This window comes from Ambystoma mexicanum, chromosome 9, assembly GCF_040938575.1.
Source record: "Ambystoma mexicanum isolate Mex_15411 chromosome 9, UKY_AmexF1_1, whole genome shotgun sequence".
In the NCBI taxonomy this organism is placed as follows: Eukaryota; Metazoa; Chordata; class Amphibia; order Caudata; family Ambystomatidae; genus Ambystoma; species Ambystoma mexicanum.
The window spans coordinates 1,492,139,812-1,492,155,767 of NC_090931.1; the positions used below are offsets into that span (position 1 = coordinate 1,492,139,812).

At 45.8% G+C, this 15,956-nt stretch overlaps 1 protein-coding gene across 1 annotated transcript in view; it reads right to left on the reverse strand.

The window, feature by feature from the left end:
- Nucleotides 1-694: 694 nt before the first annotated feature.
- LOC138489271 (myb-related transcription factor, partner of profilin-like) overlaps nt 695-15,956 on the reverse strand; it is a 37,153-nt gene continuing 21,891 nt past the window's right edge. The window contains exon 3 of the mRNA XM_069616967.1: nt 695-2,196. Coding sequence (XP_069473068.1) covers nt 1,049-2,196 — 1,148 coding nt within the window. The 3' untranslated portion in view covers nt 695-1,048. The remainder of the gene's footprint in view (nt 2,197-15,956) is intronic.

Consider the following 15,956-nt stretch of genomic DNA (forward strand, 5'->3'; position numbering starts at 1 on the left):
AAGGCAATCAACAACACAAGACTGGATGTTGCAGCCAGGCAAGACATTGCAGACATGAGTGACATGCATGAGGACTACAACTACCAATCGTTTAATCTGCGAAAGCCAATGAGGCCCATACGACATCAGATTGGCCGTCAATGACTTGTCAGAGCAAACAGTAAGCACATACCTGTAGATTGACAACAAATGGAAAGTCTAGATCCCTGACAAACAAATGAGTCCTACTTGATGTACACACACTACAGGACCACATGTGTACATTCACGTTGCTTGCTTCAATCCACTGAAATATATAAGTCTTGACAAACTGGCGAATAGGGCGGAATTAGCAATTACGCTCCCAGAAATGCACGAATGATAATCTCCACCCTCCTCTGCCCTCCACAGATGACTGGATACTGAATGTATCCTTGGCGAATGAACCCGCTATGCCAGCGACTCAACCCCAGGCAGCAGTGCTACAATGTTGCCACGCTCGGACCTGCAACTTAATCGAGCTGACATTTGGTGGCCCAAAGAACCACCTTCCATGGCTTCAAAGGACAGGTGGTGCTTTCATGTACTGAACAGAAAAGGTCTACTTCATCTTCGCCACCAACAACTGTAATGGGTCTAATGTGACAATGGTGATCACTGTGTGCTGTGGGGAGAAATCAAACAGGAAAATGCTTAAATTAAATGACAAGAGTCATTCTGAATCCATCTTTTATTACAACTGGAGGGACGGCGGGGGGTGCTGCTGATGCTCTGATGGGGTTGGGTGAATAAAAATAACAGAAATGGTATGTCCAGGGCAGATCTGAAGAAAACCAAATTCCAGGTCCAAACAAATCCAAAACCTAAGGTTTTCCCAAACAAATCCATAGTTCACGGTATGTCCAAATAAATCCAACGTTCGGGGTGTGTCCAAATAAATCCAACGTTCAGGGTGTGTCCAAACAAATCCAGAGTGAAGGCAGGGTGGTGAAAATGTAACAAAAATAGAAGATCCAACTGGGAAGGGGCCCCAAATGAATGTCATAGGAAGAGAAGGGAAGGGACAGGGTCACTTCTCAATCTTTGGCCACTTGATTTCTGGGCGGTTGGCTGCGGTAGGGGAAGGTTCAAGCAACCAGCTGTGGGAGCGGCGGCGCCAGGGGCGAAGGTCAGGGGCCCACTGTGCAGATGAGGGGCCGCAGAAGGTGCTAGAAGGGACAGTGGAGGGAGAGATCATTGGGTATTCCGTCCCATCAAACGCATGCATGTTAGAGAGGGGCTGCTCCTGGGAGGTCAGCAGTCCAGTCATGGTGATCTGGGACTGGGCGTACTGCTGGCTGGCCTTCACCATCTGGTGGCTGAGCGCGACGTTGGAGCGGGCCAACTGGCGCACTGCTGCTGCAGAGAAATGGGCAGCATGACAAGCAGCCAGGTTGTTGCTGGCAGCCTGCTCTCGGGCCAGGCGAGCATCCTCCCTGGCTCCAGAGTAGGAATCTGCAGCTGCTGCAGCAGCATCTGCAGCTGCATTTGCAGCTACTGCTGCTCCCGCAGCAGCTGCTGCACTGGCCTCTTGACGTGCTGCACGCATTTCCTCTATCAACTCCTCCCTCAGCTCATTCGCAACACTGAACTCCTGCTGGAGGCCTTCAAGGGACTGGTTCACTTGGGCCAAGATCTGCACCATCAAAGAACAGGCATTCGCCATTTCCCTCCCATTCTCCTCTAACTGTGCCTGGGCTGCCTCCATGGCTGACAGTCTCTCAGGAATGCCTGATATGACACTGTCACCTATGTAGGCATGAGCGAAGGGTGGAGGTGGCAGAAGGGGGACTGTGGATGCTTGTGCCATGGTTGGGGCAGATCCCAGTGTCCCTGGAGTCATGGCAGAGTTCCTACCTGCTGGGGGAGGAGAGTTCTCAATGGGAGCAATGGTGTCCTCCAACCCATCAACCACATGTAGGCAATCACCTCTACTCAATGCCACCGTGACAACGTCCGATGGTGAAATGTTGCTGGTGTCACTATGGCCCTGGAGTCGGATGGTAGAGTTGGTGGAGGACAAGGGCTGGATGGTGTTACCAGGTGGCGGGATGGTGGGTGATGAATCGATTGTCTCTTCCTTAATGCCTGGTCCAGACTCACTTGTCCCCCCAAGAGGGTCTTCTTCATCACTGCCATCCTCCCCATCGTCCTCATCAAGACTTTCACTGGGTTCTCCTATGTGAGGGAGCACAAAGTTAGTCGGCACAGCACATGGAAATTAAAATATACATACATCATTTAAGTCAGTCTTATATCTGTCTGCACGATCCATGTCCCACTGAGTTCAACCATAAGGCAGTGACAGTGATCTGCAGGAATAATGACTCAACAGTGCGGGAATCGTGAAAAACTGACTGTTCTTGATGGGGTCAGAAAAGGTGGGCCACACAGCTTCACTTTTGCAAACATTAGAAGCAGATACGAAAGAGGTGTAAGTCAGGTACAGGAGAATAGATCATGGGCAATTGACATCACCATTTCCTGTGAAGTGACCTTTCTGTGCCACAAGCTCTGGATCACAATGCCCCACCGGATGCATGTGCAAATAGATTCATTTCACCATAGAGAGCGTGGCGTTCCCAGGTGAGCTGAAGTGGCCCCAGACCCATTCTGGGCCTGTTTATTTATTTGGGCCGTGTCCCCATGTGCCCTGTGACCCACGTGCAGCCTCCATTTCCCAACCCTCCTCCCTTCCTCTTCCCCTCCCTTTCGCCCGCCTCCCGATCCTCCCTGCGTTCGTGATTGGCCCGCATGGGCCAGCACTGTGTGGGGACTTCGGCCTCACCGTGGGACAACGCCATTGAGAGCACGGCATTCCCAGGTGAGCTGAAGTGGCCCCTGACCCATTCTGGGCCTGTTTATTTATTTGGGCCGTGTCCCCATGTGCCCTGTGACCCGCATGCAGCCTCCATTTCCCAACCCTCCTCCCTTCCTCTAACACTCCCTCCGCCCGCCTCCCAATCCTCCCTGCATACGTGATTGGTCCACATTCTGGCCTAACTGAAACCCCCAGGGTAGCCCTCTGCCCGGCAGCCCATGCGGCTAAGGGCCCCAAGGCCAAGGGCGGCTCCAATATCGGCGGCTCCAAGATGTGTCTGCAGGTGTTAGCAGGGGAATCCAATGAAGCCAGCAACTAACAGACACCAACAAAACCGTGAGTGTGGTATGGGTGGGGAGTAGAGCAATCGCTCTACTCCAGAAAGCCCAGCCTACTCTATCTTACCTCCAAATAACATAGACTGCCATAATATTAGCATGTCCACACTTAGATAGAATTGTGAATACTAGCATGTCCACACCTAGATAGAATGGGGAATATGAGCCTGTCCACACCTAGATAGAATAGTGAACATTAGCTTGCGTCGCATCTGGATGGGATTCTGAATGTTAGCATGCCCACGCTTAGATAGAATTGTGAATACTAGCATGTCCACACCTAGATATAATTGTGAATACTAGCATGTCCACACCTAGATAGGATTGTGAATACTAGCATGTCCACACTTAGATAGAATTGTGAATATTAGCATGTCCACACTTAGATAGAATGGTGAATATTAGCCTGTCCATACCTAGATAGAATAGTGAACATTAGCTTGCGTCGCATCTGGATGGGATTCTGAATGTTAGCATGTCAACGCTTAGATAGAATTGTGAATATTAGCATGTCCACACCTAGATAGAATAGTGAATACTAGCATGTCCACACCTAGATAGAATAGTGAATACTAGCATGTCCACATATATGTGTTTCTTTATCTGTACTGAGACGAGTGAGATTACTCTTATGAAGACCTCCATTCACTTTGCTTTGTTCGCATATTAAAGTCTCTTTACTTCGATTGGGACGAGTATAATAAATCCCATAATGATCCTTGCTCATTTCTCTTGGTCTAAGTATCACTGGGCCTCATTACGAGTCCGGGGGTAGCCTTGCCGGTAAAATCGACAAGCTGCCACCGAACTCATGCATTTATCTGGCGCCTGGCTCCACGGAAACACCAGGTGATTACGACCCTGGTGTTCCTGGAAGTCAGGCGCTGGAAAAAAGTAAATCCCCATTCCCATTGAGTCCTATGGGAATGGGGATGATCGAAGCACCGGCACCGTTAATAACGGTGCCGGTGCTTCCCGCAGACTCGTAGTGTGCCGGTCCGGTAACACCGTACAGGCACACTTGTAATGAGGCCCACTGCCTCTAGTGAGACAGGCATGGTATCAAGAGAGACACAGATTCAAGAGTAACAGTTCGGAAAACCTTTATTATAGAATTTTGTTGGGTTGGTGTAATGCCTAACTGGCCCCAACTCAAGGGGGGTGTTCCCTCAACGGATGCTTCTTAGGGCCGTCAATGTCCGTAAATCCAAAAACAAAGTCTGTATGTGTCTAAACCTATGCTTGCCCTCACTCTTAAACCAAATGTGATAGGGGGTCTTCCTAAAGAAAAGTGGTGGCTCAAAAGGAAATGCCAACCAAGACTGGTTTCAGGTAGCCTTACCATCAGGTGCATTTCAACTCAATAAGGGTTGCCCTTGGAACCTTCCACGTAGGGTTCTTGCAGCAAGTCAATACAGTTCACACTGTCTCTGCATCTCTTGGGGGTCCCTTCCCGAAACTTGCAAACAAAAAAACACAGTTTCTGTTGGGCCTCTCAGGGTTCCCTTCCCCAAGTCTAGGTCTTTCCTGCAAAAGTTCAGAATTGTCTCTTTGGGCCTCTCAGGGTTTCCTTCCCCAAGCTCAGGCCCCTCTGGTATCAAATAAAATGTCACCTTGTCAGGATGCACCTTTTTCAGTTCTTGTCAGACCTCTCAGGGTCCCCTCCCCCGAGTCTAGGCCACTCCTGCAAAGTTCAACGAAAAAATGTCTCTGTGGGCCCATTGGGGTTCCCTTCCTCAAGCTTAGGCCCCTCTGGTCTCAAACAAAAGTTCACAGTTCTTTCCATTGGGCAGGTCAGAGACTTTCGAAAACGCCAGGCCTTATGCTCCACCCCCTGCATGACCAATCTGACTTCTGACCCCTCTCCTTGCACTTTGTAACCTTTTCTCCTGGCACCTTTACACTGTGGCGCCGCTTTCACTATATTCTTGTTTTACTTTCTCCTTTCCTTCTACTATACCGTGCACTACTGCACATTCTTTTGTTCCAGAAGTGCTTCCTGCACAATCCTCTCACTTTATCGTGCTCCAGGCACTCTTTCACTATGCCCGTGCACCCTTACACCTCTTCCTATTTTCGGGTCGCTCGTAACCTCACTTGGCTTTCCGTTTTCCTTAAACCACACTGTCTCTTTCGGGTCGCTTACACCCTTTTCCCTGCTTTTGGGTCGCTCACACCCTTTAACCTGCATTTGGGTCGCCCTTTCTTTACTTTCCGCTCCTCTCAAATGTATTTTTTCTGTTTTCCGGGTTGTTTGCGCCCTTTCTGTCTGTTCTTCTCTTTCTTAGCGCCGCTAGTATGCCTCGTTTCTTTGCTTTCCTTTTGCTGTCTGGTCTTCGTGTCACTTTCAGCGGTCAAACATTGCTTCCGCTCCAGCCACACACACGCCGTTGGGTTTCTCTCTCTCTCCTGCAATGAGACTCACCCATAAAGCATGGCGCTGGCAAGCGGCTTTGTGGTATCTCTGGGTTGAGGTAGGGTCTTACCACCTGCCCCTCAGATACCCCTGGGACCAGCACATGTCCCAGAGGAAGGAGCACCGGTCTGGACACGACCAATTAGCATACCGCCCTCCGGCTCCATGGAGACACGGCTCCCTTGCCATGCTGCAACCCTCCAACCAGCACCACAGCATCTCGTTCTCCCCCGGACTTCACAAGCTTTTTGTGTTGCAGCCTCCACTTTCCAACCAGCAACCCCTGCTCGCTCACTTTCTTTGGCAGAACCACACCTTTTATACCCCGAGAGTCAAGTGGAGTCAGGTGCCTCTTCCTCGTCCCTATACCTGTTGGAAATGGGGAGGGGAAGACAAGACAAGATGGAAACTGACATTTGTAGGTGGAATTACGACAAGTGGTTTGACAGAGTAAAGAGGGGAATCTCCTGGCTCTAGTTTTATATAAGGGGGAGGCTATTCCTTATACCAGACATCCTGCCATGAAAGCACTGGTCTTGATAGTACTCCCTATGCTCTGAACCAGTGGAGGATAAATATATGTTAAGGTTAGAGTCATATCTTCGTCTTATCGGCCCACCTCCTTGCCTGGTTTTGTTCTGGCATGATTTTTCCACCTCCCTCTTGGTTTGGGGCCTATGGGACCTGCATATCCCATGAAGGCGTCCGGGTCCCATTCCTCCTCACCTACCGTCCTGTTGGGATACCGCGTCTCACCTGGGGTACTCCCAGGAGCGTAAACCCGGACTCCCCTACCCAGGTGATCCTCCCTTGCTCGTCCACCACCAGGGTTGGGATCCAAAAGTGATGGCCCTCCATGTGACACCTGAATAGAGGATTCTCAGGGTCTACATGGGAGAATATCCCCAGGTTTCTCACACTCTCCTCTGAATTCAATTATAACAATCTCTTGACTATGACTGAGATGAGTATGATCAATCCAATAACGATTATCACTACCCCTTCTGGGTCAAAGCATCACAGTCCCTTAACTATGCCTCCGACGAGTAGGATTAGTCCCTTAACGATGATCACTCTTCCTTTTGGGCTCAAGTATCACAGTCTCTTTACTTGGACTGGGATGAGTAAGATTAGTCCCACAATGATTACCATCGCCCCTCCCGGGTCTCCAGTTTTCCCTTTTACCTGAGATTTCTAGGGGTAATGTCACTGGGACTTCTTGTGACTCAGGGTTGATTCTCTGCATTGGCAGGTTTCACCCTTTTATTCACTTAGGGCTTCCTTTTCCATCTTGATGTCGAGGATCACTATAGTGTACTTCCTGTACCGTTATATTTTGTGGTTTTCTCTGCAAGCGGGTTTCAGCGTTTTTTTTGGGGTACTCCCCACCGCAATGCTTTTGTGGTCACACTACCACCTTTGGTATATTTTTCTTCTTCGGCACTCCAGGAAGTTACATGTCCATCTGTTTCCCTGGTCTTACTCCAGGTAAGACGATGTACTTCTGTATCGGTTTCGCGGCCTCCTTTCCACCTCGGACGCTGCATACCAAAATCTCTCTCTCTTGTATCTGTAAGATGCTCCCACTCTATTTCTCCTCAGTTTCTCTCTCCGGGAAAATGCTGAGCATCTATTTCTCCTTCTCTCCAGCCAAGAAGCCAGGTGTCTGCTTCTCCTATCTGTTACCGGCAACACCAGCCCTTTGAAACTCGCAGGCTTTTTCTTTTGCCAGTCTCATCCCTCCATCTGTAAGACGTATACCTAGTACTTCCCCGGTGCAAGCCCGGGTCTTTCATTATTACTCTGAATTACTTTCTTCATCCTAGTGGAATGGGATAATCCATTTCCAAGGATATTTTGGTATTCTGGATGACAATAACAGATACAGGTTTCTTCCTAATTGACGGTTCCACAATAGATGTTTTCAGAGATATTATGTATAGGGTTTTTAGGAAGTTCCTCATCAGAATGGGAGTCCTTGTCCCCACAGGGAGAGTCTATCCCGGTGAGGTCCCACTTGCCGCTACCCCTAGGGAGGGTATTTGCGGAGCAGGCTCACCTCCCTAGTTGCATGGGGTCGGGGGCTCCCCGTGTGGAAAAGGTACAAATTCCTGCAATTCGTCACATCCCTTTCCAGTTATTTTCCTAGCTTCTCCTTTTCCTTTTCCTTTTTCCGAATGCTCTTGAGATCGGACTTGTTGACATTGTCTCTTCTGGACATGTAGTTGGTATCACTTCCCAATTCCAAATGAGTTTGTCGTAGAGATTTAGGGATGGTTCCCAGGAGTGTAAGGGAGACTAGGGTTTTCTGGTAACTATGGGAGGTCTTAACAAGTCAGAAATATTTGGAAAGTCTGTACCTATTATGGCTTCTTCAGGTAAACCTGGTACGATTGCTAATTTTATGTCTATTGCTCAGGTTCTTACTTCTAAGATTAGCTGCATTATCATATAGTCAAAGAATAGTCATAGGCGCCCCTCTGCGAGAAAGAACACAGCTAAATGACCTGTTCTTTAGAAAGGTACCCACTCGAGAGTACACAGCCACACTTTAACTCACTGTACCTTTCACAGAAGGGAACATTCCCATTTGCATATCAGTCTTTGTCCAGCCCACATGGGCAGTTCAGCACCGAAATGCTATGGCAATTCTCTTCTGAACAAGAGTACCAACAGCAACCCCAGACATGTGTTTCAGCCTTGTTGGGCCTTCAGGAAAGGCCTTTCTTCCCAACAACTGAGATAGGGTATTTTGAACCACGGCTGCCAATTCTAAGACTATGTCGTTTGGCAAGAGGTGTATCTCCCGGAATTGTAATCTATGGAAGCTTTCCTTTTGTCTACTCTTTCCAAAATAGCCTGTTTTATTTCTATGAATGGAGCAGTTCCTGATGGATTAATGGTTTGATAGGAGGCTTGAAGGTCTTCTTTTAGAAGAGGGGCCAAGTACAAGTCTTTCCTCCCTCATCCCATTCAAATCGGGTGGTGTAATGGTGCAGAAGAAGGACTCCGACACAAAGGTGGTATGTTTGCGGTTATAGACTTATTTTATAAAACAGAAATGGAAAGCCCTAGCTATCCCCAATACTAAGAGGGGTTTCCCCTGCCTCAGACAATGCTAAGGAGACTACCAGAATGTCCAAACTCAAATGTCCACCGTTGTGTCAAAATCCTACTTCTGTCCCTTACACTAGTCTACAACTACAGATCGAAATGTCTCTTCTTAGTCTAGAAGAATGGCTCCCTTCTACTGCACAATGGATGAGAGTTCTAAACACAAATGACTCAGATGAACATAAAGTTTGGCAGTTCCACACAGATGGGGGAATGTCTCATTTCCCCTGGCTTTTCTCAGGCTTCTCTTAACAAATCCACAGATTTGGGGGAATGTCTCCCTTCCCCTGGCCTTTCTTAGGCTTCTTCAGCTCCAATTTCTTAGAAAAAATTGGTCTGGTATAATACCATGCCAGACACTGGTTTTGTTCTGCTCTGTAGGCCCTGAGAAAGCAGAGGAATGTTTTCTTCTCAGACTTCCTTGGGTTTCTTTAGATCCACCTTCTTTGAACTAGTGTGTCTGGTATACTACCCTTGCAGACCTTGTGCTTACTCTGATGCTGGCTTGAGTAGCCTTTTTGGGTGTGGCTCCCAGACTCACACGTGTTCTGTTACTTAGTCCACTTGGTTGACCTTTTAAGAACTGAACTCAGACTTTACTACTTATGTGGACTTCCTTATATTCTTTTGGGGAACATGGAAGATGAATACACCTTGAGTCCTGAGAATGGCATATTTTGAACAGTTAGCCCCGTCGAACTTGCAGTTCGAGGAAAGAGCATGGAGAGAGACCGGAGGGTAAGAGAGGAATGCAGGGTGACTGATTTCATTGAACAGGGTGATTTAAACAGCTAATTGTGCTACACAAGTGTCAATTTAATTAGCAAACCTCCAGAATTTCATATCAAATTGCTATACAACTCTGCTTATGTTATGCTTTGTACTACCCCATAAGGAACTATTCTGTGTTGTGGCCCTGGCTGTATTTAGTGTACCCCATCCTGGAGGCATTGGTCTACCTGTATCTGATTATTAATCAGACAGTCCAAGAGGGTTTCTAAGGTATTCATGTTGCTGCCTATTTTATCTTTGTCTGTGGAATTTTGGGAATCCTCTGTTTCAGCCTCTTCCCACTCATCAGACTTCTCACTATTATTTTCTCCACCCTCTATTTCTTCCTCGGTTTCTGAGGTATGAGGTAACTGGTAAGTCAGGGGAGTAGGCATAACAGGTGTGAGGTTATTCATTTTTTGTTAAGGCCGGTTTTATACCTAATAGTCCTGTTGGAGGTAATTTCTCAATAGGTGTGCCATGTATTCTGGGGGAAGGTGTGTCTTTATCTCTGTTGAGAACACTGCTCCAGATAAGATTTAGAAGTGGGAGTATTTTACTCACTATTTTTTAAAGTTAGGAGTTAAATGATTTTTAACGGAGTCCCATTCCCAATGGGAGTATTGTATAAGTGAGTAATACACATTTACTCCTTTGGATCAGGCAGTAATTATAGAAGTTTCTTCCTTTGGTGTTATGTGCACTACTCGTTCAAACATATCCATGTAGCTGCGTGGGTGAAAGCAGTGGGCACAAGCTCCTGTGTCTGTTTCCTAATTTCTGTTGGGAGTATTTTGACTCCCTAATTTTATTTTTTTTAAGGAATATTTCCCTAATTTCAGGGAGTAAAATTCGACTATACACCCCTTATTTTTAGGGCTGATCAAGATACTATTAACCTACTCCTGACACCATTTATGATGGGTCAGTAGAAGGGGGAGACTGTGAAACCATTTTATGTTCAGTTTTATTAAAGAAAAGGAAAATGCCTAACTCTCCAAATTCTATAAGGCGTCCCTACCTAACACAACTAAGGTGCTCATCAGTCGTCAGTGAATGTCTTAACAGAAACTGTCCACCATTCAGAACTAACCTAACTGACCCTACCACTATTACAACAACTAAGAACAAGAGAATGACTCCCTGTTATGTGGTTTGATTCATGCAAACTATTACTTCAATAATGAATCTTCAAGTAATTTCTGGTTATGGTTTTGATTAGTTCAAGCAGTTCTTATATGACTTAACTTGACCTTTTCTTAGATGATTATCCTTTGAGTTCTGTCTCATTTCTCTTGATCCTTTTTATAGAAATGTATATTTGCCTCTGCCTGAGATAAACAGTTCCACCGTTTACCAGTCTCTCTTTAAACCTTCCTCTCTTGGGCTTTATTCACTTGAGACTAAATATTATAGTATTGATTCTTGTTCACTTCTTGAGGTTTTATTGTATGTGTTTCTTTAACTTTACTTAGACAAGCAATATTAGTCTATTCACTTCTGTTGGGATGAGGTCTCTTTAATTCGACTGGGATGAGTATGGGATGAGTATGGGATGAGTATGGGATGAGTATGGGATGAGTATGGGATGAGTATGGGATGAGTATGGGATGAGTATGGGATGAGTATGGGATGAGTATGATCAATCCCATAATGATCCTTACTCACTTCTCTTGGTTTAAGTATCACAGTCTCTCCTCTTGATTCAATTATAACAATCTATTGACTTTGCCGAGTATGATCGATCCTATAACGATTATCACTACCCCTTCTGGGTTCAAGTATCACAGTCTCTACTATGACTGGAACAGGTAGGATTAGTCCCATAACGATTACCATCTCCCCTCCTGGCTCTGCTGTTTTGGCCTTTACCAGAGATTTCTAGGGGTAACATAACGGGGACCTCTTGTTGCTCGGTGTTCTGTATTGGGAGGTTTCTCTCTCTTATTCCTAGAGGGCTTCCTTTTCTCTCTTGATGTCGAGGATGACCATAAGGTACTTCCTGCACCATTATATTCTGTGGTTTTCTCTGCAAGATGGGTTCAGTGTTGTTTGGGGGACTCCCGGTCCACCACAAGACTTTTGTGGTCATGCCACCACAGATGGTATATTTTTTTCTTTCTGCACTCCAGGACATTCTACCCCTGACTGTTTCCATTGTCTTATGCAAGGTAAAACTATGCGGATCAGTATTGGTTTAGCGGTCTCCTTGAGACCTGGGAAACGACTTGCCCAATTATGTTGCTCTTGTATCGGTAAGATGCTGCACGTCTATTTCGCCTCCTTCTCTCTCTCTCTCTCTCTCTCTCTCTCTCTCTCTCTCTCTCTCTCTCTCTCTCTCTCCGGGTAGACATCAAGTGCCTCTTTCCCCTTCTCTCCAGGCAAGACAGAGCGCATCTGCTTCTCCTCTCCCACTTACTGAAAACACCAGCCATTTGACACAGGCTTTTTCTTTAGCCTGTGTCATACCTCTGTCTGTATGGCATATGTCTGGGACTTCCCCGGCATACGTCCTGGTCTCTCACTATTACTCTCAATTGGTTTCTTCATCCCAGTGGAATGGGATATTCCATTTACAAGGATATTTAGGGTTTCTGTATGACAATAACAAATGTGGATGTCATTCTCATGCATGGTTCCACAATAGATGTATTCAGAGATATTATGAAATTATGAATCGTGTTTTAAGGGAGTTCATCATCAGAACGGGAGCCTTTGTCCCAAAAGAGGGAAGTTTCTCCTGATGAGGTCACACGTGTCTTTACCCCTACAGAGGGTATTTGTGGAGCGGTCTCACCTCCCTAGCCTAAGGGGGGGCTACCCTTTGGGGAGAAGGAACCCATTCTTGTGATTTGTCACATTAGGTAGCCAGCGATTGGAGCAGGCATCTTTTAACAGTAACGCAGTGCTGTGAGTCGATTTCTGTGCGTCTGTATGTGTGTCCGTTGGAATTAGTCCTTGGTCAGATGTTTTTGAAAAAGCTATGTTTTGAGAGAGTTGCGAAATTGGAGAATTGTGGAGGCATTCCAGCCTGACAGCAGGATTGGTTCCATAGGGTGGATGGGTGACAAGAGAAGGATTGTTTGCGGGTCCTCCATTAATGAACGAGTTGTGATTCAAGCCGGTAAGTCGATTTGCTGCGTGAGGAGCATCTGGCACCAGATATGTGGAGCTGAGCCACCAGGTATGCTAGTGTGCTACTTGTGTCTGCTTTGTAATTGATTCATGCAGTCTTGAACAGTATCCTGGCCTAGAGAGGAAGCCGCTGTAGTTTGCATACAATACGGTCAAATTTCCATGCACCTGTAATAATATGTGCTGTTGCGTGGTGGACAGCTTTTGTGGGAGCCAAGTGAGCAGCTGGGAGACGCGTCAGGAGGGCATTTCCCCCATCAATATGCAAGACCACCAGGCATGTGTCAATCACAGCTTGGGGATCATGAGCTCTCTCAAAAATCTGAAACACGGCACCTCCCCTTCCTCAGAAAATAGGCCCCACAAGCTTAAATTACACAGCCTGTGCAACAAATTCCTCCAGGCAGCAGTGCTACTCGACACACCCAACAGGAACAATTCCGAGAGGAGGAACAGGAGCTGTAGTAGAAGACAGAACAGCAAATTGCATCTGCCCACTCTGACATCTTAAAATTCCAAAATAAAGAAGTTATTAGTCTTTCTTACCCCAAGCTGTGACAGTCTGAGTGCTACACTCCGGGTGCTATGGGGACTCCAGTGAATGATCCCTCCCATCTCTAACTAACTACCCACTTGAAACATGGAAACTTCAGATAAATGGGATGCACGGGTCCGGAGCGACGTTTATGACCGCTGCAGGAACACTGACACAGAGCTTTCTCTGTGCTTTTAAACTATAGGAAGCTTGTGTCACATACAAGCCCAACTAGATAAAAGTACCTAGCTACCTTATCACATACGACGTCAGAGCATATCCGTTTCTGACCAAAATACATTGGAAAATGAAAATAACGCATCGGAAACCCAAGCGTCATGGAACACGGTAACCTTTGCTTTCCAATAATATCCAGGAAATGCCTGCCGCAAGCGCGTTCTCTTGGTGGGCGGTGCTACGGGAGTCGCTGGCCATAACAGAGCCAGGTTTCCAAGGGAACTGGACATTAAAGCCATGACATGTCAGATAGGCACTTATGATCTTTCCTCCACACCTTAGCCTTTCCAATGGACCAGATATTGCAAAGAACAACGCCGAAAATGGGAGTCCACAATGTCCTTAACTTCATACTCATTCTGAGGACTCACGGAGGGTAGGGCCAGGGATAATGTCCAGGGATACACCCGAGACATGGAAGCAGGATTTAGAAGGGAGACAAGATAATTAGCAGGTCATTTTAATTCCATGGCCACTGGATTAATGATATGAGAAATAGGAAAGCTCCAATATATCTTGGAACAGGCAGAGAGTTTACTATGCTCAGTGGACAACCATACTAAATTGTTTACCTTGTATATAGGTGTCGGGCAGTCCTGAGGCAATCTGACTAATCTGCTCTTTGGCTGAAGGAACTCTATGGTCAAAGGAATTTATCATGGGAATGGAAAAAGGGTGATAACCATATAAGACATGAAATGGGGTGTCCTCTAAGGAGGAATGATAGGGATCGTTGTAAGCGAACTCAGCCATGGGTAAAAGGTTTGTCTATCCTACCTCGTTCTCCATGACATAACATCGTAAATATTGGGCAACATTTGACTGGCTCTTTCACTCTGTCCATCTGTTTGAAGGTGATAGGCAAAAGAGTTATCGATGATTGATACCCAGGTTTCTTTCCAAAATGCTGAAACAAATTTCTTTCCACGAGATCTGATCCATGTTTGATGGAGACCATAAGAAGGAGAATGAAAGATGTGAATAAAACAATGAGCAAACACAGGAGCAGAGGGGACGCGTTTTAAGGCTATAAAAATGTGACATCCATGATAGCTAGTATAGTATAGCTGTATGACCATTTTCTTGAGGAAGGTCCGTGATGAAATCCAACAAATCAGTTTGCCATGGTCTGGAAGGAGTAGGAAGAGGTTGTAACAGTCCCATAGGTTGTTGTCTCAAGATTTTAGCATGAGCGCAGACACAACAACCTTTGATATCGATGGTATCGCTTTTCATTGTTACCCACCAGGCATAACGCTGAACCTTCTCCAGGGGTTTGCTTAAGCTAAAATGGCCAGAACCAGGTAAATCATGACACCATGACAGAAGTGTTTCTTGACTCTCTTTATGGGGTAATGATAACTTTTTTGGGTGAAATTGAAGACCTTGTTCTTTAGTGCTGCCAACATCCTTTTGGAGGAATTCATGTTTTAGGGTAGTTGTGTAATTGCTTCTAAGACATTCTTCCTAAGCGAACAATTGCAGACAAAGGGCACTGATATTTTATCTGGGGATACAAATGGTTTCTTCTTCATCATGTTTAAGTGGCCAGGTTTGAAGATGACAATAAAATCAAATTTAGCAAAGAAATGTATTCACCGATTCTGACGTGGATTCATAGATCTAGCAGTTTTCAGGAAGCCTAGGTTATGATGGGCCATGAAAACAGTGATTGTATGTTGCGCTCCTTCCAATAGGTGCCCCCAATTCAAGAAAGCCTCTTAATCCCCCGTTTTGTGAAAGAATGGCTCCTATAGCATGTTTCCACTATAAGAAGGAAGATCCAGATCAATTAGTCCAGAGTACCGGAGCTGTAGTGAATGAGGGCTTAAAAGGCCATGTCAGTCTTGGTAGTCCATTCATAACAAAACCTTGTTTTAAGCAGTTTGGTAAGAGGCAATAAGAGGTGGAATAACTTCGAATAAACCACCTATAAAAATTGGTGAAGCCCACAAACCATTGTAATTCCTTAACAGAATGAGAAATAGGCCATTTGATCACAGATGACATTTTCTCGGGGTTCATTTTGATTCCTTCAGGCGTTAATATATATATCCTGCTTTGATGAAAGGAACATTTTGAAGGTTTAGCATAGAGGCAATGGTCCCTAAGGTGTTCTACAACTTCCCTGTCATGGGTGACATGAAGTTCATAAGATGACGAAAGTATCATCCAGGTATATGACAACATAAGTATCCAATACATCTCTCAATATATCATTGAGAAAGTATTGAAAAACATCAGGGGCATTCAGCCCTACAGATAAGGGGTGTACCGGCCACTTTTACTTCCTAAAAATAGGGAGTAAAAATACTGCCAACAAAAAAATAGGAAACAGGCATATAGAACCTCATGCTCCTCCTTTCACCCACACTGTTCCATGGATATGTTGGGACAAATAGTGCATGTGGTACCACAGGAAGAAAGCACTACTATTCCTGCCTGATTGGAAGAAGTAAACATGTATCTTTTGATGTGCATGAATAACTAAGTACTTATTACAAAAAACATTTTCATTTTCCAGTAAAAACATATTTTTAGTTTCTTATAAAATACTCTAATTGGGAATTG